The sequence below is a fragment of the Diabrotica virgifera genome, chromosome 4, assembly GCF_917563875.1.
Source record: "Diabrotica virgifera virgifera chromosome 4, PGI_DIABVI_V3a".
Lineage (NCBI taxonomy): Eukaryota > Metazoa > Arthropoda > Insecta > Coleoptera > Chrysomelidae > Diabrotica > Diabrotica virgifera.
Genome location: NC_065446.1, coordinates 33,524,337 through 33,546,496, shown reverse-complemented (window position 1 = coordinate 33,546,496; position 22,160 = coordinate 33,524,337). Strand labels below are relative to the sequence as shown.

The 22,160-nt window shown below is 32.4% G+C and overlaps 1 protein-coding gene across 1 annotated transcript in view; it reads right to left on the bottom strand.

Annotated features, from left to right (window-relative positions):
* Positions 1–1,522: 1,522 nt before the first annotated feature.
* Positions 1,523–22,160, bottom strand: part of LOC126883490 (protein commissureless 2 homolog) — a 147,799-nt gene continuing 127,161 nt past the window's right edge. Inside the window, exon 2 of the mRNA XM_050649084.1 lies at positions 1,523–10,812. Coding sequence (XP_050505041.1) covers positions 10,541–10,812 — 272 coding nt within the window. The 3' untranslated portion in view covers positions 1,523–10,540. The remainder of the gene's footprint in view (positions 10,813–22,160) is intronic.

The window sequence follows — 22,160 nt, the reverse complement described above, 5'->3', positions numbered from 1 at the left end:
CGGAACTTGAAGTCTTATATTGTCGTGAGGATTTTCGCAATAGTGCTGGTGCAGTAGCCATACTTCAGCTTTTTATTAACATGAATTTGTCTGAAACATTTTCTGAAGCAGTGAAGTTATTAAATATTTTGTGCACACTCCCTATGACAACCGTGGAAAGTGAGAGATGTTTTTCTACTTTAAAAAGAGTAAAAACATTCCTGCGTAATACGATGGGACAACCTAGACTTAGTGCCTTGTCTATGCTGAGCATCGAGAAAACGCTTGTCAAGAGCATTCCAAATTTCAATGAGAAGGTCATAGACTATTTTGCAGAACTAAAGGATAGAAGAATTGACTTAAAATATAAAAATATTTAAAGTAAGTTTCGTTTTAATAAATTTACAATTTATTATACTATAAATATTCCTATCTATATATCAGTCAATAACCTGTTCATACCATTTTTCCTATATTTTTTAAAAGATTTACTCTAAAAAAAGACAAATTTAATTTTCGGAAAACTAGGGTAAATAGTATTGAGTTTTATCTAAGTCTGTATTTTTTATCTAAAATATAAATGCTAAAAGATCTTTTAAATACTTTAAAAAATCAACAGTTTGAAGTTTTCAAACCAAAATGACCCCCCTGAAGATTGACCCACGAGCCGCCGCTGCCTAGTCTAAGATACGGATACCTGTGAAGATCGAATGAAAGCTACCCACTAAGTCAAACACGTAACCAAAGCGTAGGTTCAACATCACGATCAGGTAAAGTCAGCCCTTAGAAAAATAGAAGGCGCAAGCCCCAAGAAAATATAAAAAACAAAAAAAGGCGCAAGCCACCAAAAAAAAACATAAAAACAAAAAATATTGGAGCACCAAGCCATTGGACTGAGCTCAGTGGGGCTTGGTACAATGATTTGGGGCCCAAGCAAGCAATTTTAGTTCCGCGGATAAGTAATCAGAAGATAAAGGCATAGAGCGCTTCACGCTGGCCTAGTTTTGAATTCGATTAGGACACCACATTGGTTCCTTATTACCCAGGATTCCATTGTGAAGAGCATTTGGCTACGCTAGTTGTGCCCCCATCGCGCATCAAAGTGCTATGGGGGGGGGGGGGAAGGGATGGCCTGGGGCATTGGAGCGAGGTGGGGTGATCCCTGTTCTCACTCGGGTCAAAACCAATGAACTGTCAATACGGATGGAATAGGCACAAAGACAACTACTTAATGCAGCCACGATACAAGAGAGCGGTCCTAGAGAGAGACAGACAAGGTGGTGGAAACTTTGACAGGCCGTGTAATTTGAGTTGCCTATATCAACTTAAATCGGGGAAATATAAAAGTCTAAATATAAAAGTAACATGAAAACATAATCAAGGACTTCTTCACTTTGTATAAAACAGTCACTAATTTAGTATTTAAATAGTTTTAAAATTATTTAACTCCCAAATACTTTAGGAAAGTAGGTATTTGTTTTGATAAATACAAATAACAATTCTGAAAAGTATCTAAACACCAAGTATGGCACTGTGTACTCTATTTATCCCCTAAATACAAAAAAGTGGTTAAATTTTGAAATATGTACTGCCAATCAGCATTAGGCCTTAGCCAAGTTAAAATATAAGTTAAAATATTCAACGAACTGTAAATACTGATTCAATCGGGTCCATTTATATAGGCAACTCAAATTACACGGCCTGTTAAATTCTCCAACACCTTGTCTGTCTCTCTCTAGGACCTCTCTGTTGTATGTTGGTGTCAATCTTGCTTCACTATTTGAATGGGGCATGGACATCACTCCCACAGGTCGGGTTTAATCAAATTGCTTGCTTGCTTGCCTCTCAGTCAACCTATGAGAAGTAAAAGTGGGAACAGGCCAAAATTGAGGCGGAAGAATGGTGTAGACGAGGCTGCCAGAAAGATTAACGTTGCAAATTGGAAACGTTTGGCAGTTGACAGCATCGACTGACGAATAAGAAGTACTTGAGACAAGGTCGAGGTGATTATGATTATAGTATTGACTAGATTGTATATAAAATAGATGATCCTAATAAAATCACAGATATCTAACTATAGTGGAATGAAAAATTGAAAAAAACTTGACCATTTATTTTGCGCACTAAGAATGGGCTGTGAAAAGGCGACCAATAGCTGATATCTATGAAAAGTTTACTTTAAATATAAATGTCCCACTGTTGTGACACCATATCAAATAAACACGTGCTTATTTTATGAATTATAGCTCACTTTTTACAACCAATAATTGTTAATATTTGTGGAAATTTAACATGTTTAAACTATAATTTTGAATGAAGTAGAACTATTTATACTTACATACACTAAGTAAAAGGAACGATTGAAGACTTAGTATGAGTTTTAAAGTAAGTTCAAAATATTTCTAATAACATTTGTTTATGACTTTTTTGTATGACTACAGTTTAAAGTATCTATTTGATAAAATGTCTCTACCGAACAAAACTGAAAAATAGAAATTTGAATAGTAGCTTGGCTGATGGAATAATGTATAAAAATTGAAGCACTATGACGCAAACATGACGATCTCCATATGCACGAAAAGACTACAGAGGTACAGAATACCCGAAAACAACGTAATATAGATTGTAGACACCCAAGTCCAGATTTTGATTACAGTTGAAGATGAATTGAGAAGATGGAAAGAAACCGTAGCAGTAGTGAGAGTAGAGACTAATACCACTGAAGAAATTGAAATAAAGCGAGGGTGTATACTGTCACCAACCCTGTTTAATCTCTATTCCGAAGACGCAATGAATAGAACACTCTCTGAGCAATCCATAGGTATTAAAATAAATGGTGTTAGATTAAACAATCCGAGATTTGCCGACGACACCGTTCTGATCGCAGAAACACTTAAAGAGCTACAGACATTGGTGAATAAGATAGCAGACTGCAGCGAAGAATATGTACTGACTATCTTTGAACATAAAGAAAACTAAATTTATGGTAATATCGAAATCAACAAGAAAAGTAAAAATTTATATTTAGACAATGAAATTATCGATCGAGTTAGCAAATACAAATATTTAGGCACTTTAATAAATGAAGACAACGATAGCTCAGCAGAAATCAAAATTAGAATAGAAAAAGCCAGATCCATATTCACTAAAATGAAGAGAGTGTTCTGTGGAAGAGATTTGAGCCTTGAAATGAAACTTCGCCTGATGAGATGTTACGTCCTTTCTATGTTATTCTACGGAATGGAGTTATGGACGCTAAAAAACATTGATACCCAAAAAATTAGAGGCATTTGAACTGTGGATGTATCGCAGAACCTTGAGAATATCATGTACGGAGAGAGTCACAAACGTCGAGGTCTTGAGAAGAATGAATAAAGAAAAGGAAGTCATATTTACGATCAAAAAACGAAAACTGCAATATTCGGGACACATTACAAGAGGCGAAAGATATGAACCGCTTCGAATAATTATGCAGGGGAAGATAGCAGGAGAAAGGTCCATAGGAAGAAAACGAAACTCCTGGCTAAAGAATCTACAGGAATGGTATAGCTGTAGCAACGACGAATTGTTTCGGTCAGCAGTTTCGAAAATACGTATAGCCCTGATGATCGCCAACCTTTGGAACGAAGATGGCACTTGAAGAAGAAGAAGAAAGAAACCGTGTAGTATTATTCGAAGATATTTAAGAAAACCGACTAAAATAGATAATCCTTACAGCCCAGCAATAACAAACGAAAAAGTAACTAAGGCAATTGAGTGAATTAAAGATGAGAAATCACCAGGACCTGACGAAGTGCATGGTGAAATTTTAAAGCTATAACAAATCACCTAAAAATATCAGGACTTAATGGTACAGTTATAAGACTAATATTAAACTTATATCTTCAACAAAAAGCAAAGATACGATTTGAAAATTAACTGCCCGGTGTCTTCAGAGTACGAAATGGAGTTCGACGAGGTAGCATGCTGTCCCCACCATTATTTAACATATCTTATATTCTGAAAACATCTGGGGTCTTACAAAAGATACCATAAAACGATTAGAGGCATTTGAAAGGTGATGCTACCGACGTGTATGTTAACATGGTATACATCACACAACTTATATAACTATTATTCAGAGGCAAAGAGACCACAAAAAATTATTAATACCATAAAGAACAGAATATTGGCTTACTTCGGCCTTATTATATGTAATAATAAATACCAACTTCTCTAGTTAATTCTACCAGACAAGATCTAGGTTAAGATAGGCTCTGGACGCAGATGTATATCCTGAAGCCAATCTTAGAAAATGGTCTGATCTACCGCAAACTGGTCTATTTCAAGCTATCTTGAATAGAATAAGATGGACCAATGTGGACGCCAACATCGTTAGAAGGTACGCACCGTTAGAAGAAGAAGAAGAAGAAGAAGAAGAAGAAGAAGAGTAAAACCAAAAAATTTGATGATAGAGATATACTAAAATGAAACTCAAAACATACAAATTTTGCATAAAGAAGAAAAGAAAATGGTCTGCAACAAAGATATATGAAAATAATTGGTAAAACAAGTCCAAATATGTTTAATCTTAAATGAATTGATAAGGAAATTCATGAAAAAATAGCTAATGAGTAGCATGTCAAATCTAACTGTTAAATTTAACAACACCTAATTATCTTTACTTTTACTTTAGTATAGTAAAAAAATCTGCATTGAACAAACCACTGTAACTCCAATTAAATGTTAATTAGAAAAATAAGTTACCTACGTCAGTAAAACTCATAATAATGTCAAAATTTTACCTATTATGTTGAAAGTTGTAATTATGTGGGAAATTTTTATTCAAATTGGCAATATATATAGATACGACATCCGACATCCAAAACAGTTTTAGAAAAATAATGGTCAATTATAATTATAATGGTTTTTGATAAAATGTTTGTATCTATATAGTTTGCCGTAAACAACTGATCAGTAAATACAAAATTATTTCCTTTTACGTATTTTTCACATTTCTACAGAAGAAATGTAGAATAATGTACTTACTAAAAATTAAATTCGTGTCCCTTATAACGAAGAACCGAAAAGTACTGACCACCATCAAATCTCGAAAGCTACAATATTTCGAATACATTAGGCAAAATTCAGATATGCTCTTCTACGAGCCAGATATGATCCAGGAAGAAAAGACCATCTTGGTTAAATAACCCCAGAAGCTGGTTCAGCACAACATCTGTGCTACTTTTTCCAGCTGCTGCAAACAAGATAAATATTGCCAGATAATGATGTGGTTATCCGTAAGCACATCAAGAAGAAGAAGAAGGTAATTATAAATTTATAGAGTCTAATCAAACAATCGCATAGCCTTCTTTATATGGAAAAGGACAATGAAGCCTTCTCCATGGTGATTGGCAACACCTGATCGTAATATAGCACATAAACAAGAAGAATAAATTGAGCAAAAACGAGATTATAATTTTGTGTTATACAGATGAAATAATGCTAGGATAAATGGAGAGATGTCTAAATAATACAATATGGCAAAAGAAAAATATTATCGGCGAAGAATAAGATGAAGAACATTAGGAATAGATGAGAAATAAATGATAAGTATTTCCTATTAATTATGAATGTTTTATTTATACAGCAGGGCGCATCGGTAAAAATATTAGTACATTTGGACGTTGGGAGGTGACTCAAATTTTTTTGCAGAAATTGTTTGAAAATAACTCAAATATTATTTGAGTTATCCTCCCTCTCAAAAAGGTCCGGAACATTGTTTAAATAATAAAAATATCAAAAAATGAAGGAAAAATTCGATTTTTTTCTTCGTTTTTTGATTATAACTTTAAAACTATTCATTTCCGAGAAAAGTGGTACTGACATAAAAGTTTCGAAATTAAATTTCCTACAATATAGAATTAGCTAAAAATTTAAAAAATAGTCATATCACCCTTGTTGCAAAATAGCAATAATTGCGAAAAAACCATACAAAAACAAGTATTCGCATTTTACGTTTTTCAACCATTTATGCTACACTTAGGACCTTCATATTTCACCCAGAAAAACATCATGATACAGTAAAATAACACTGCCAATTTCAGTAAGATCGGTTCAATAGATTTTGCAAAATAAATTTTGAAATCCAGCTTTCGCAAAAAAAATTCATTTTTTCAAAATGTTACAGGACTGAAAAAAAAGCAGATAGCAAGTTGAAATTCTTTTTGCATATAGAAATATACTGTACCTTTCATTTGCAATTTGCAAAACTAAAATCAATTAACTACCACGGCGTCAGGAATTTTTTAAATTAACATTAATTATTGGTGCTACGGGCAGGACAGCGGATAGTTTGCTCTGATTGGGCATTCCAATGACCTTTGATAATGATTGATACATTTTAATTTTTATTACATTTCGATATAAATAAATAAATTGGTTTATTGCAAAATAAAAACACATACTCTATCCTTTGAAATAACACTTTTTTTAGCAAAAACTTTCTTTGTTCATATATTTTAACTTAGAGAATAAAAGTTTATTATTTTTAAATATATGCAATTGTTTAAACAATATTTCACAAACAATAATAAAATTAGTTTGATTTTTGTGGAATTAAAATATTAAAATACAACAAAATATAGAGTAAGAAAATAATATATTAGATAAAGTTTGGAAGAAATTTTGGTGGAAATCAACTTGTGTGAATCGAACACCGCCAGTGTTTATTTAAAAAATTTCCTCACGCCGTGGTAATTAATCGATTTTAATTTTGCAAATTGCAAATGAAAGGTACAGTACACTTCTATAAGCAAAAAAAATTCAACTTGCTATCTGCTTTATTTTCAGTCCTGCAACAATTCACAAAAATGAATTTTTTTTTTGCGAAAGCTGGATTGCAAAATTTATTTTGCAAAAGCTATTAAACCGATCTTAATAAAATTTACAATGTGGTTTTACTATATCATAAAGTTTTTCTGGGTAAAATATTAAGGTCCTAAGTGTAGCATAAATGGTTGAAAAACGTAAAATGCAAATACTTGTTTTTGTATGTTTTTTTTTATCGAAATTATTGCTATTTTGCAACAAGGGTGACTATTTTTTAAATTTTTAACCAACTCTATATTGTAGGAAATTTAATTACGCAACTTTTATGTCAGTACAACTTTTCTCAGAAATGAATAGTTTTAAAGTTATATTCAAAAAACCAAAAAACCAATAAAAAAATCGAATTTTTCCTTCATATTTTGACATTTTGATTATTTAAACAGTGTTCCGGACCATTTTGAGTGGGAGGATAACTCAAATAAAATTATCCGAGTTATGTTCAAGCAATTTCTGCAAAAAAAATTTGAGTCACCTCTCAACGATCTCAAAACAGATGCAAGTCTATTAATGTAAAAATAATTATACGGATTTTAAAGCTTTTCTTATTTATTTGGAGTCAGTATATTTAAAAATTTTTTACTTATTTTGAGTGTATAAAGAATTAAATTTCACGCGCCAAGAATAAACTTGGTTTTTACATTTCTTGCGCAAACGTACCAGGAAAATTTTGTTCTTACTGTATTTAAAAAATATATAGTGATGTTGTTCTACAAAATTTTTAATTTCAAACAAAGATTATTTTCTAAATCTGTCACATTGCTATTTACAATAATCATGTTGGGCAATCAACGAAATAAGCAAAAAATTATTTTTAAAATTCTTTGAGTATAATACAGTATACTCAAATGTACTGAATATACTGTGTACTCTTTTTACAGATTATACAAAATAAACTATCGACGAAACGCATGGCAAAGGAGCCATAAATATCTTACTATAGTGGAGCAATAAGTCATTTGCAATAATAATAATCAGGTAATTCGAATCATCCCTTTTCATTCGAATCATAAAGAATCTATGTAACTCAGCTCAAATTACGGAAATATCTTGTTATCTAGAAATGAATATACTTTTTTGCTGGAATCAGTTCAGTATGTATGTACCTTGTATCAATTAATCACGATATGAGCCATTCGCAAACCTTCTGCTTCATTTTATTAAAATCTGAAAAAAAAAAAAATGGAAAATTTTTGCTTTTTGTGTCCATATTTTGATCTATAACTCGAAAGATATTGTTTCTACAAAAAATTACTTTTCGTTAGGAAAAATTTTCGTTTTTCAGTTTTACATAACACCTGACCAGAATTTGAATATTTAATGTTTATCGTTTAAAAAATAACAATAGGTAATTGGAAAAATAGTGCAAAAAATGAAGTTTCTCCTTTAAATTTTTTCGACCCCTTAAGCATAACTTAAGGCCTTCATGTTCCGCCTAGGAAAACTATATAATACGACTGAAACGTGTGATAAATTTCGTTGGGTCAGTTTAAGAGTTTTTGCTTAATTATTTTGCAATCCAGAGTCTGTAAAAAAAGTACAAATTTGCAAAATTCGCTGGATCCGAAAATAAGCACTTTATATATTGTAAATTTTTTACAGATAAAGATAGGCTGGCTCAAGATTTCCAACGGATTTTGAAAAAGAAATCGGTCAACTAGAAGAGCCTACGGAATTTTTTAAAATTATGGTGAGGGGGGTAGCCCCCAGCACACAAAGCAAAACATAAATCGTCGAATTTAAAAACACAACGCGCTCCAAAAATTGCATTTTTTCTGTTTTTTGTCATCCGATTTTAATCTTATTTTTAATCGACTTCTCGGTCGACAAGGATTCCAAGTATGGTAAGATATGATTATATAATTTGCAAGTTTTGCAATAACAATAAGTGTTTGAAAATATTTGAAACCCTTGTCGCCCGAGACATAATTAAAAAAATATTTCAAAATCGGATGAGAGTAAGTCAAGAAAGGGCAATTTTTGAGGCGCGTTGTGATTTTAAACACACCGATTCACTTTTTGTGAAACTTTTACCTTGTATAATTTTTTATAGGAACCATATCACCCGAGTTACAAGCAAAGATATAGGGGCAAAAGCAAAAATGTTTTTCAGATGTGCAAAAATGTTTGCAATTTTTTCAGATTTTGTTAAATAAAAAATTAAGCACATGGTTTCCGACTGTCGCATATCGTGATTGTTAATACATCCTGAAGTGATTCAAGCAAAAAATAGACCCCTATGCAAATTTTGCAATTCAAAACAGGTGCTGCCCGGACTATAAGTAGTATTGTTTATGTACACTCGGGTGCAAAAAAATCGATCCACTGAAAATTTGGTCATTTTTGACGTCTCTAATTTCCTAAACCTGTTGTCTATATAGCCTCAGGTTTTATTAACATTCTGTTTTTAGATTCATTCGCTTATGTTGGATAACAAAAAAGTTAGGTACTTTAACAACTGGCCATGTTCGTCATCAGTACAGGGTGTTTCTAAATAAGTGCGACAAACTTTAAGGGGTAATTTTACATGAGAAAATGACAGTTTACTTTATAATCATATGTCCGCAAACGCTTCGTTTTCGAGATAGGTGATGTTCAATTTTTTTTACAAATTGATGATTTATTTATTGCTTTAAAACCAGTTAAGATATGCAAATCAGATTTGGTGGGTTTTAAGACGTAGTAATTGCACATTTTTTGACATACAATTATTAAGAATTTTATATTTACCATTGGCCTGCATGATCGGGTAATATGATCGGTCATAATACCCGTTGGCGCGTTAATGGTAAATATTAAATTCTTAATTGTATGTCAAAAAATGTGCAATAACTACCTTTTAAAACCCACCAAATTTGATTTGCATATCTCAACTGGTTTTAAAGCAATAAATAAATCGTCAGTTTGTAAAAAAAAAATTAAACATCCTGTATCTCGGAAAGGAAGCGTTTGCGGACATATTATAAAACAAACTGTCATTATTTTTATGTGTAAAATTACCCCTTAAAGTTTGCCGCACTTATTTCGAAACACCCTGTACTGATGACGAACATGGCCAGTTGTTAAAGTACGTAACTTTTTTATTATCCAACATAAGCGAATGGATCTAACAACAGAATGTTAAGAAAAGCTGAGGCTATAGTTAGTTTTTAATTTCAGTATTTTATAAACTCTAGAATAGTCCACAGGGTGATGCGAACTTTGAGAAAAAAACACAGTTTGATTCGTACACCGGTATACAATGACAGTTTACCTGTCTAGCAACAATATTATTTCAGCGATATTGATAATGAATAAGGCTATAACATGGTAAAAAAATCACCCTAATCGGACAACAGGTTTAGGAAATTCGAGACATCAAAAATGACCAAATTTTCAGTGGATCGATTTTTTTGCACCTCAGTGTATCATTATTTCTATCAAAATTAAAAACCAGGGCCAACTGAATTTTACTAATCAAGAAATTCATATTTTCTGCTCATTTCGTTGTTCTTAAACTATATTACAGTTCCAAACTAATTTTAAGTCCATGACAGAGCAATTTTTATAGCAAAACAATCCATCGTATCCGTTTCAAACCACTGCACAATCTCGGCGACTTGAAAAATCCGTCAGACTCAACTAAATCTCCTTCGCTCGAAACCACAAAATTAAAAAAAATCCTTTCAAATTTCAAGTTCAAGTCTAACTAACTTCATGTCGCTTTGGCGGAATCCGCGTTGTCGTTGGTACATCCCTGGAAGAACTTCACGACGTTCATGCTAGCGGGCGTGACGGGCGTCGGAGGTGTCTGCGGCGTCCAGTCCGCGACGTCTACCGTTTTGGCAGGAAGCGGAGGGTCCTTGACCCGGTGGAGCTGCTGCAACGCTTCCTCGTATGTTGGTAGGCCTGATGCTATTGTGTAACTTGGTAGTTCCGATTCCGGTAGTCCGGTTTCTATGTTGCCAGCGTTTCGCGCTTCTATAACTGTAACAAAAGAATAAAATAATTAGTCATGTGGGAAATATAATTAGGAAGAAATTTCTTAACAATTGATTATATGTTTTAAGGGGACTCTCCCATGATTTTTTTAGAAGAGAAACTACACTGCACGTCAGAGAAAACGGGCCACCCACAAAATGGGTCATTTTTGATGTCTCGAATTTCCTAAACCTGTTGTCGGATTTAAGTGATTTTTTTAATAATATGTTATAGCCTTCTTCTTCTTTACGTGCCATCTCCGTGACGAAGGATCACAATCATAATTGAAGAAAGTGAAAAAAGTATATTAAAAGTGTGTAAATATATTTAATTTCCTTATCTAAGCGCTTTCGACATATATGTCATCTTCCTAGCTAATGGCCAACATATAAAAAATACCACTACTTCGAGTTGCAGGTGTGTGCATCGTATTAAGAAAGTTGGTCTGTTGTGCAACTCCGGATGCTGAAAGATTATTTGAATTATAATTAAAAATTGTAAAACAGTAAAAACAACCACTTAGACGTTACAAACATATAAAATTCGGTCATGGTAAGGTATCACCCAACCATTTTTAAGTGATGCGAGCAGTTGACATCACAACAACAGTTGAGTCAACTTCAGACTTTTTTTTTCGGGCATTAACAACTAAAAAGCAGTGTTTCAGAATGAAATAAGAATAAGTCCAAAAGACTTATCAAGCACTGATAAAATAAGGTTTGAACTTGAATCTAGGTACTTCGTAATTTCAAAAATGATATTTTATACTTATGTTTTTAAGCCTTGAAAATTGTCATCTTTTGTTTTTTTTTCAGTATTAAATTGTTTATAACTAGAAAACGATCAACTTTATAGAAAAATTACAAAACACCTTTTTTGTTTAGAAAGACCTAAAAAATCTTAAGTAATATCTGCCCGGGTCGAAAAATACTTTTTTTAATTTATAAAAAAATGTAATTTTTTAATTATTAATTAATTATAGTTAGAACAAGATTAGATCGGGCAACTCTTGTTTTTTGTAATTGTTAATATGCTAAAGTATAGATATAATAATTTTTATCCATTAAGGTGAAACAGTAGCGATCAACAGGTAGCGAAAACGCGTTCTAAGATTGCGGCTGCAATTTTGAATATTTTTTTGAGATATTTGGCACACGTATTCGTAATAAAATAAAGAATGGCGGTACAGAGCCCAATTTGAAAAATATAATAATATGTGGAAATTACTCTGTAATTAAATACAATATTAAAAAAACGAGCCTGTACCGCCAATAAGAAGAACAAAAAAATACACTTTCTTCAAATAAACTTTTTTATCCGATGCCTAGATTTTGTGTCATTTTGGAACTACTAATGAAATAAACAATTTTAGTAGTTCCCAAATGACACAAAATCTGGGCATCGGATAAAAAAGTTTATTTGAAGAAAGTGTATTTTTTTTGTTCTTCTTAATGGCGGTACAGGCTCGTTTTTTTAATATTGTATTTAATTACAGAGTAATTTCCACATATTACTATATTTTTCAAATTGGGCTCTGTACCGCCATTCTTTATTATATTACGAATACGTGTGCCAAATATCTCGATAAAATATTCAAAATTACAGCCGCAATCTTGGAACGCGTTTTTGCTACCTGTTGATCGCTACTGTTTCCTCTTAAACAGATCGGTGCAAATCGACCTTATATCGTATCTTAGACTATAGACGAATAATCAAAACATCTATTGCTTTGACGAAAAATAATTCCACAACAAAGAATATTCACATCAATATCATCCGAGTAGTTAATGATTTGAGCATGGCGTATTTACATCTAAATATTATTAAACATTCTTTATCAGTACGTCCATTGACGTCATACCATCAATTTATTCTTTTAATATCTTTAGGTAATGACTTTTTAACAGATACAAAAATAATTAACTGATAACGACGTTTTTTTAATTCTGAACATTATTCATGTATATTCTTTGCTTACCAACATACCAGCATAGATAATTGCACAAAAAACGGGCAGATAAGATTGTAGATATCATAGGTCAGACGAATAAGGTTAAGAACTGCTATTATTATAAGTAGAAAAAGTAAGATTTTCTATTTACATACGGGAGCGTTTTAGACCAGGGCATGTAGGAAAAAATAAAACGATTTTTAAATGCAGCATATAGAGACTTGAAAATTTTCGCATTGTGTTACGGATAATGCCAGGAAAAAAGTCTATAATAAAAAATGGATTGAAATGCATAATTGCATTTTAAAATGCATAAATTGCATCCAAAATTACATAAACATGTCAAAATCAGTACATTAAGTGCCAGATTTTGTTATTCGAGGGTGTTTTGGGGTCACTGAACACGAATATACAATCGCGACCGACCACCGAAGCACATGGTGCCCAGGTTTATTTTTAAGGTACGTCATCTAGAGTTTCAAGGGTTCGCTGAACATTAATACATCATTAGAAGCGACCCCTGGACCACCTGTTGCCCAGGGTCTATGCTGGAAAGGTCATATTCTGGAATTTTGAGGGATTTCGTCACTAAATTGATAGAAACAGATTACTCGGAGATTTTTGGGGACAAGGAAAGTAAAAGAAAAATAAAGGAATAAAAAACAAAATGGGTATCATAATAGTATCGTGGCAAGGGATACGTAATAATTTATCTAGAGAAAGTATGTGATAGAGGATCCTAAGGGCACTGAATAAGACAGCAGTTCTTGCCTTATTTAACAAAAGTTAATTATATCTTGCGGTAAACTATTTCGGAAGCAACAGGACTTTCCATTGAATTTCTGAAAACAAGTTCAACTAATGGATACAGGAATCAAAGATCAAACGAAGGAGTTGCTTAAGAACTTGGAGAAAAAAGAAAGTTAAAGAAGTTGGAAATGACATTGACTCTGAGAATAAAAAAATCTTCCAAAAAGAGGGAAAGTTGAAAGCGGTCCTGATACACTGAAAGAAAAAATATAAAACGCAATGCTAAAATTTATGTTAGCTAAAAATGCTAAAAATGAAAAAGCAACGGGGACTGACGAAATTTCTACAGAACTATTAAAACAACAAATTTTACAATAAAATTACGCCACATCGTCTAACGCCATATACAATACTGGTATTATTCCTCAAGAACGGCTGTTATCCACATTCATTCCAATACCAAATACAGCTAATGCAAAATAATGTTCTGATCATCCATCAATATCGTTAATGAGTCATTTGTTTAAGTAAGTTGTTTCTAAAAACCATTCATATTCGTGTTTACACAAATCTGAAACTTCATATTAACAAGTTGGGATTCAGAACAGGACTATGCACTAGAGAAGCTCTGTGTGCTATAAATGTTCTCATACAGCGATGCTTTGACGTCAATCAAGAGATACACGCCTGTTTCATAGATTTCGAGAAGGCTTTTGATATGGTACGGTATACGTCATGATTTAACTAAAATTATTCTTGAGAGCAAAGACATAGATGATCAAGACATAAGAATAATAGATCAAGATATATTGGAATCAGCGAGCCAGTCCAAGAATGGAAGATGAAGTTTTAGACACAATAATCGTAAACTGTGGAGTGAGACAGAGATGTATATTATCGTCACTACTGTTTAACGTCTATAATGAACACATTTTCGAGGAAGTTTTATAAAGCGCAGATGAAGGAATAATCGGAAATGGGGAAGTAATAAATAACAAAATATACGCAGACGATACTGTGATGTTGAAGACCACCTAGAGCAAGAACACCGAAGGACCTCAACTTTTACTAGAAAATATAAATGTACATAGTATGCAATGACTACGGTATACCATAAATATAAAATAAGAATAGAAAAATAAATCATTAATACCAAGAATAGAAAGATATTTTATTTAACGTCATCATTTATGTCGTTTATTCACTAAGAAGTATTTTAAAAACAAGCATACATAGTTTATTTCTAACATTTGCTTACAATTTCCATAATTGGGTATAAAACGCTGTTTATTTCTGACTAGCTTACTAGGAATGATACGTGTACTTACAAACTTAAACTTTATACGTCAATAATATAAAAAAAAAATAATTAAATAAACATTTCAAGGAGCTGCCACAATAATTTTCATATTAATATGACGAGATAAAAAAACGAGCCTGTACCGCCAATAAGAAGAACAAAAAAATACACTTTCTTCAAATAAACTTTTTTATCCGATGCCTAGATTTTGTGTCATTTTGGAACTACTAATGAAATAAACAATTTTAGTAGTTCCCAAATGACACAAAATCTGGGCATCGGATAAAAAAGTTTATTTGAAGAAAGTGTATTTTTTTTGTTCTTCTTAATGGCGGTACAGGCTCGTTTTTTTAATATTGTATTTAATTACAGAGTAATTTCCACATATTACTATATTTTTCAAATTGGGCTCTGTACCGCCATTCTTTATTATATTACGAATACGTGTGCCAAATATCTCGATAAAATATTCAAAATTACAGCCGCAATCTTGGAACGCGTTTTTGCTACCTGTTGATCGCTACTGTTTCCTCTTAAACAGATCGGTGCAAATCGACCTTATATCGTATCTTAGACTATAGACGAATAATCAAAACATCTATTGCTTTGACGAAAAATAATTCCACAACAAAGAATATTCACATCAATATCATCCGAGTAGTTAATGATTTGAGCATGGCGTATTTACATCTAAATATTATTAAACATTCTTTATCAGTACGTCCATTGACGTCATACCATCAATTTATTCTTTTAATATCTTTAGGTAATGACTTTTTAACAGATACAAAAATAATTAACTGATAACGACGTTTTTTTAATTCTGAACATTATTCATGTATATTCTTTGCTTACCAACATACCAGCATAGATAATTGCACAAAAAACGGGCAGATAAGATTGTAGATATCATAGGTCAGACGAATAAGGTTAAGAACTGCTATTATTATAAGTAGAAAAAGTAAGATTTTCTATTTACATACGGGAGCGTTTTAGACCAGGGCATGTAGGAAAAAATAAAACGATTTTTAAATGCAGCATATAGAGACTTGAAAATTTTCGCATTGTGTTACGGATAATGCCAGGAAAAAAGTCTATAATAAAAAATGGATTGAAATGCATAATTGCATTTTAAAATGCATAAATTGCATCCAAAATTACATAAACATGTCAAAATCAGTACATTAAGTGCCAGATTTTGTTATTCGAGGGTGTTTTGGGGTCACTGAACACGAATATACAATCGCGACCGACCACCGAAGCACATGGTGCCCAGGTTTATTTTTAAGGTACGTCATCTAGAGTTTCAAGGGTTCGCTGAACATTAATACATCATTAGAAGCGACCCCTGGACCACCTGTTGCCCAGGGTCTATGCTGGAAAGGTCATATTCTGGAATTTTGAGGGATTTCGTCACTAAATTGATAGAAACAGATTACTCGGAGATTTTTGGGGACAAGGAAAGTAAAAGAAAAATAAAGGAATAAAAAACAAAATGGGTATCATAATAGTATCGTGGCAAGGGATACGTAATAATTTATCTAGAGAAAGTATGTGATAGAGGATCCTAAGGGCACTGAATAAGACAGCAGTTCTTGCCTTATTTAACAAAAGTTAATTATATCTTGCGGTAAACTATTTCGGAAGCAACAGGACTTTCCATTGAATTTCTGAAAACAAGTTCAACTAATGGATACAGGAATCAAAGATCAAACGAAGGAGTTGCTTAAGAACTTGGAGAAAAAAGAAAGTTAAAGAAGTTGGAAATGACATTGACTCTGAGAATAAAAAAATCTTCCAAAAAGAGGGAAAGTTGAAAGCGGTCCTGATACACTGAAAGAAAAAATATAAAACGCAATGCTAAAATTTATGTTAGCTAAAAATGCTAAAAATGAAAAAGCAACGGGGACTGACGAAATTTCTACAGAACTATTAAAACAACAAATTTTACAATAAAATTACGCCACATCGTCTAACGCCATATACAATACTGGTATTATTCCTCAAGAACGGCTGTTATCCACATTCATTCCAATACCAAATACAGCTAATGCAAAATAATGTTCTGATCATCCATCAATATCGTTAATGAGTCATTTGTTTAAGTAAGTTGTTTCTAAAAACCATTCATATTCGTGTTTACACAAATCTGAAACTTCATATTAACAAGTTGGGATTCAGAACAGGACTATGCACTAGAGAAGCTCTGTGTGCTATAAATGTTCTCATACAGCGATGCTTTGACGTCAATCAAGAGATACACGCCTGTTTCATAGATTTCGAGAAGGCTTTTGATATGGTACGGTATACGTCATGATTTAACTAAAATTATTCTTGAGAGCAAAGACATAGATGATCAAGACATAAGAATAATAGATCAAGATATATTGGAATCAGCGAGCCAGTCCAAGAATGGAAGATGAAGTTTTAGACACAATAATCGTAAACTGTGGAGTGAGACAGAGATGTATATTATCGTCACTACTGTTTAACGTCTATAATGAACACATTTTCGAGGAAGTTTTATAAAGCGCAGATGAAGGAATAATCGGAAATGGGGAAGTAATAAATAACAAAATATACGCAGACGATACTGTGATGTTGAAGACCACCTAGAGCAAGAACACCGAAGGACCTCAACTTTTACTAGAAAATATAAATGTACATAGTATGCAATGACTACGGTATACCATAAATATAAAATAAGAATAGAAAAATAAATCATTAATACCAAGAATAGAAAGATATTTTATTTAACGTCATCATTTATGTCGTTTATTCACTAAGAAGTATTTTAAAAACAAGCATACATAGTTTATTTCTAACATTTGCTTACAATTTCCATAATTGGGTATAAAACGCTGTTTATTTCTGACTAGCTTACTAGGAATGATACGTGTACTTACAAACTTAAACTTTATACGTCAATAATATAAAAAAAAAAATAATTAAATAAACATTTCAAGGAGCTGCCACAATAATTTTCATATTAATATGACATTTATTCAATAATACACAAGAGAAAAATTACATAAAAAACACCTATAAAAAAATAGATAATATCTAGAATCATTTTCAGTAGTAATTGCACAAGAGCTCTAAAATTAGTAGTAATTGCACAAGAGCTCTAAAATTATCGAATTTTTCCCGAGTGACACTTTGACAGTTTTATTTTATTTAAATTATGTCAAAGTGTCACGAGGGCAAAAATTCGATAATAATTTTAGAGATCGAGTGCAATTTGTCGAGATTATTTCATGAATAAAACTGTTCAAAACCAAAATTTTATTGTAATTTATTTATGTAAGTACAAATTAGTACAATTGAACACACAGTTGTTATAAATATTTGACGGTCGAAAGTCATCACTTTTATAATTTTTAAAATATTAATTGTCATTAATGTCACTGAATGTATTTTTTCGTAGCAACGAAGGGCATCTGACGTAATATACTTGACGACGGGATATTATCCAAAATTATCAGTTTAATTTTAATTTCTGTAGCTTTCTATTGGTCAGAATCTCCTATGAATGAAATCCGACCAATTCTCTTATGGCGTCTTGTTACCGTTCTTAGCCTACTTGGTTGCTTGTTACTTTCTTGTCTAGCTCTGGCTGTTCAATACGATCTTATGTAGTGGTCAACAGTGTTATTCCTCTCAAATCATTGCATCTACGTATATTATTTACCTAATTCCTTTTATCTTTCCTAGTCTGTTTTTTAACTGCTATATTCTTCTTTGTATTTTCTTTCCAGTTCTTTTACTTTTTAGTTTGCTTTCTTTTGTAACATCTTTGATTTTCTTTCTTTCCTTCTATTAGTTTTAATGAAAGACATAAATTACTACCTCAGAAACTTTTAAATACATTTTTCTTTTGAAGGACATATTTATAAAATTAAAAATCTGTGCAATAGAAGACAACGAAAGTTATAGTAAAAATATATGTGAATATCTAACTAATAACAAGTCAAATGATTTTTATTAGCTCCCATGTGAAATATTATAACAAAGCATGTTATTTATTTATTTATGCTGAAATCTTTGTAATATTTCCTAGTGTAAATTACAAAGCTTTCCGATACAATAACTGCAAAGTTATCAAATTAAATTAAATCCTCAAAGTATTGATTTAAGCTATTATTACCAACTGTAGAATAATTATTCAATTATTACATAATTCAAAACATTTAAATAAATAAATAGATGTTTATATTAATAAATAAAGCATTAAATATATAGATTTATTCTTTTAGGTACTTTGTGATTAATACTGACATTATTTGTACTGCTGCAAACTGCAGGAATTGGAAAAACGCAAACAAAAAAATTAAATTGCACCAGTAATGGATGACATATTACAGCTGTCAACAAAGTATTACCAGAGAACGGCAGATCTCGCCAGTGGCGCACACCTACACCCCCTACACGCGACACTATATATACACGAAATTTTCGATTTTCTAAATCTGACTGAATTGAAAATTGGGCCAACTCCCATCTTAAAGTTCAGGAAGAGACTCACCCATTCATATGTCAACCATTCATTTTGATCCAAGGGTGTGGATTTTACGGCCCTTCCTATTTAGGGTCTGTTTTTCGTTCTCGTCCCCAAAACTCCCAAAAACTTCAAAAATTTAACTCCAACCATTGCGGCTTCTAATAGAAGCGATCATTACCTTTCCAACGCATGTCTAATTTTGAAAATCTATACCGTTCAAAAGTTACCGAGCTCAGAAATATGAGTCAATTTTTATTAAAAATGGGAAAATGTTTGTGGATACCTATGTATGTATGTATGTGTGTAGAAAAGTTACACCGATCTGAATTATTTTTTCTGCGTTTGAAGAGGGGGTGAGGGCCAATTCAGAACCGGTGTAATTTGTAAGTTTTGACTACCCATAAGCCAGCTATAGGACTTGGTAGGTACAAAACGGCATATTTTTTGGCGGTATATATCTTCGGTTCAATAAGAGACAGGAGAACAGTAAATACACCAAATCAATAGCGTTGAGTAAAGCTTTCAAATGGTGTTTAAGCTGTCAGGATCAGACATACACACGGCTCAGTATACGCTCTGAGCTTCGCTGGTGGCGCTCCTAGCGGATTACTAATTCAACTTTTACCGGTAATTTTTAAATTTATTATTTAATTGTTATCGCTTAACATTTACAACGCAAAAAAGTAATTAAATTGTGATCGATTTTTTTAAGATTTTGCTAATCATTTTGACGTTCTGTTGATAAAATATGAATTTCCTACTTCAGATACTTTCACAATTATCGTGTAGATGGCGCTAAGATTTTTAGATTAAATTATAATTACATATTACGGAACATTAAAAAAACTTAAATTCAGTATTTAAAACGTAAGTATATTTAAGGTAAAAATATATACCACAGCTTTGACCAACTAATATTTTTTATAATTAATGTTTTTAATTTTAATTTTAAATTAATCACTTTGACATTTATGTCAAATTTCCGGTAAACGTTTACAGACTTGCCACTACTGGCGCTCGAGAATTTGTAAATATCCCCTCTACGTACGAGCTCACAGCATATAGCCGAAAAACTGAAAAACTAAACTTTAAAAATTTTGGTTTTTCGACAATTACTCAAAATTTCAACCTACGAATTACGTCAAGAACTGAGCGTTTTTAGAAGGACTCTAACGAAAGACGAATCTAACGGTGTATACCTTATATCCAGGAAAATTCGAATTGTTAAGATATAGGCTTCATAAGTATGATCAAATCCATTTCTTATGGGAAAAACGGTTTTTCAAGCTCAATAATTCCTGTAATAGCTTCAGTTATCATACATGACCTTAGATGCATAAGATACTACTTATCAATACGTTTCAAACTCATGTTTAGTGAACAAAATCGGTTAAGCCGTTTAGAAGTTATTAAGCTACAAAGTATAATCCAATTAACGATTATTCCCTAAATGGTTTATGTAGTTGTAGTGGTTACGACACTAATTTGATCTGGCAACGGGCAATCCGAGTTCATTTACCGGCCATCTCAATATTTTTTCAATCTATTTCGAATAGAAAAAAATTTAGTGTACATTCGATGGACACTAGATCATTTGGGAGATAATGCGACAAAGGCGACCATTTATAGAGCTTAACTTGTAATCGAGAAACATTGCATTCAACTTTATACATTTAATTTATAAATAACTTTGAAAAACTCCTGATACTAGAATAAAAAAACCGCTAAACGCCGTAAAAATGAGTGGCGCATACAATATTCCAGCTACAAAAGATCTGATATGAATATTACGTGGCGCGAAAATGTATTTTCATTTTGATGCAAAACAAAATTCTAGTTTTATTTTAAATGATTTATTCATAAAATTTGCTAAATTTGAAGTAAACGCGTCACAAAAGAGTTTCAAAATTCAAACTGTATCCAAGTTACTCTTTTGTGGCGCGTTTTACTTCAAATTAGGCAAATATTATAAAAAAAATCTTTTAAAATAAAACTAGAATTTTGTTTTGCATCACAATGAAAATACATTTTCGCTCCACGTAATATTCATATCAGATCTTTTGTAGCTGGAATATTGTATGCGCCACTCATTTTTACGGCGTTTAGCGGTTTTTTATTCTTGTATGATAAATTTACAAAATTCTTGATAATTTTATTTTTTTTTAGGAGCAAAATCAACAAAAATTGGAAGCAAAAATTTAAAAACATGATCTGAAATAAAAAGTCTTATCGGCAACAGAAAAACAAGATCTATGTCGATCAGCGTATTCAGCCTTATTGTAAACATCATAACAATAAGTAATTCAATCCAAACTAAATGTTAATAGGGGTTGAAATGTTTGCAGCAGGCACCACCCAAAAATCAAACGCTGCAGTGCACAGTTGGGCTAGGGCTATACATTTTTTAAAATCACTAGGTGCAGAATCTACAAAACAGACGCCGCATTGGGTCACGTGGGTTAGCTGGTCGTAAGTCAGACCTTCCTGCCGTCTGAAACTCAAATGTGGTCGGGACCAGTTATACCTCACCCTTCCCATACTATGGCATCGGGGTGGAACCGTCCTTTAGAACTTCTCCCCGATATCCTTATTTTGACATATTCTCGCCATGGCTTCTGCCTAACTATATTTTCTTCCTACGCATAGCTATATACATACTTCCAGACTCCAGACCATAATTATTTCAATCTTATTGCGACCCAGCTTCCAAGCAGAAGACAGAGCCGCGATAAGTTGTCCCGTGTGATCTTTATCGATGCCGTCTGCACCTCGGTCGACACGGGTCTATCCCAAAATCCCGACAGGCAAAATCCTGACGGCCAAAATCCAGACACGCTAGAATCCCGATACGC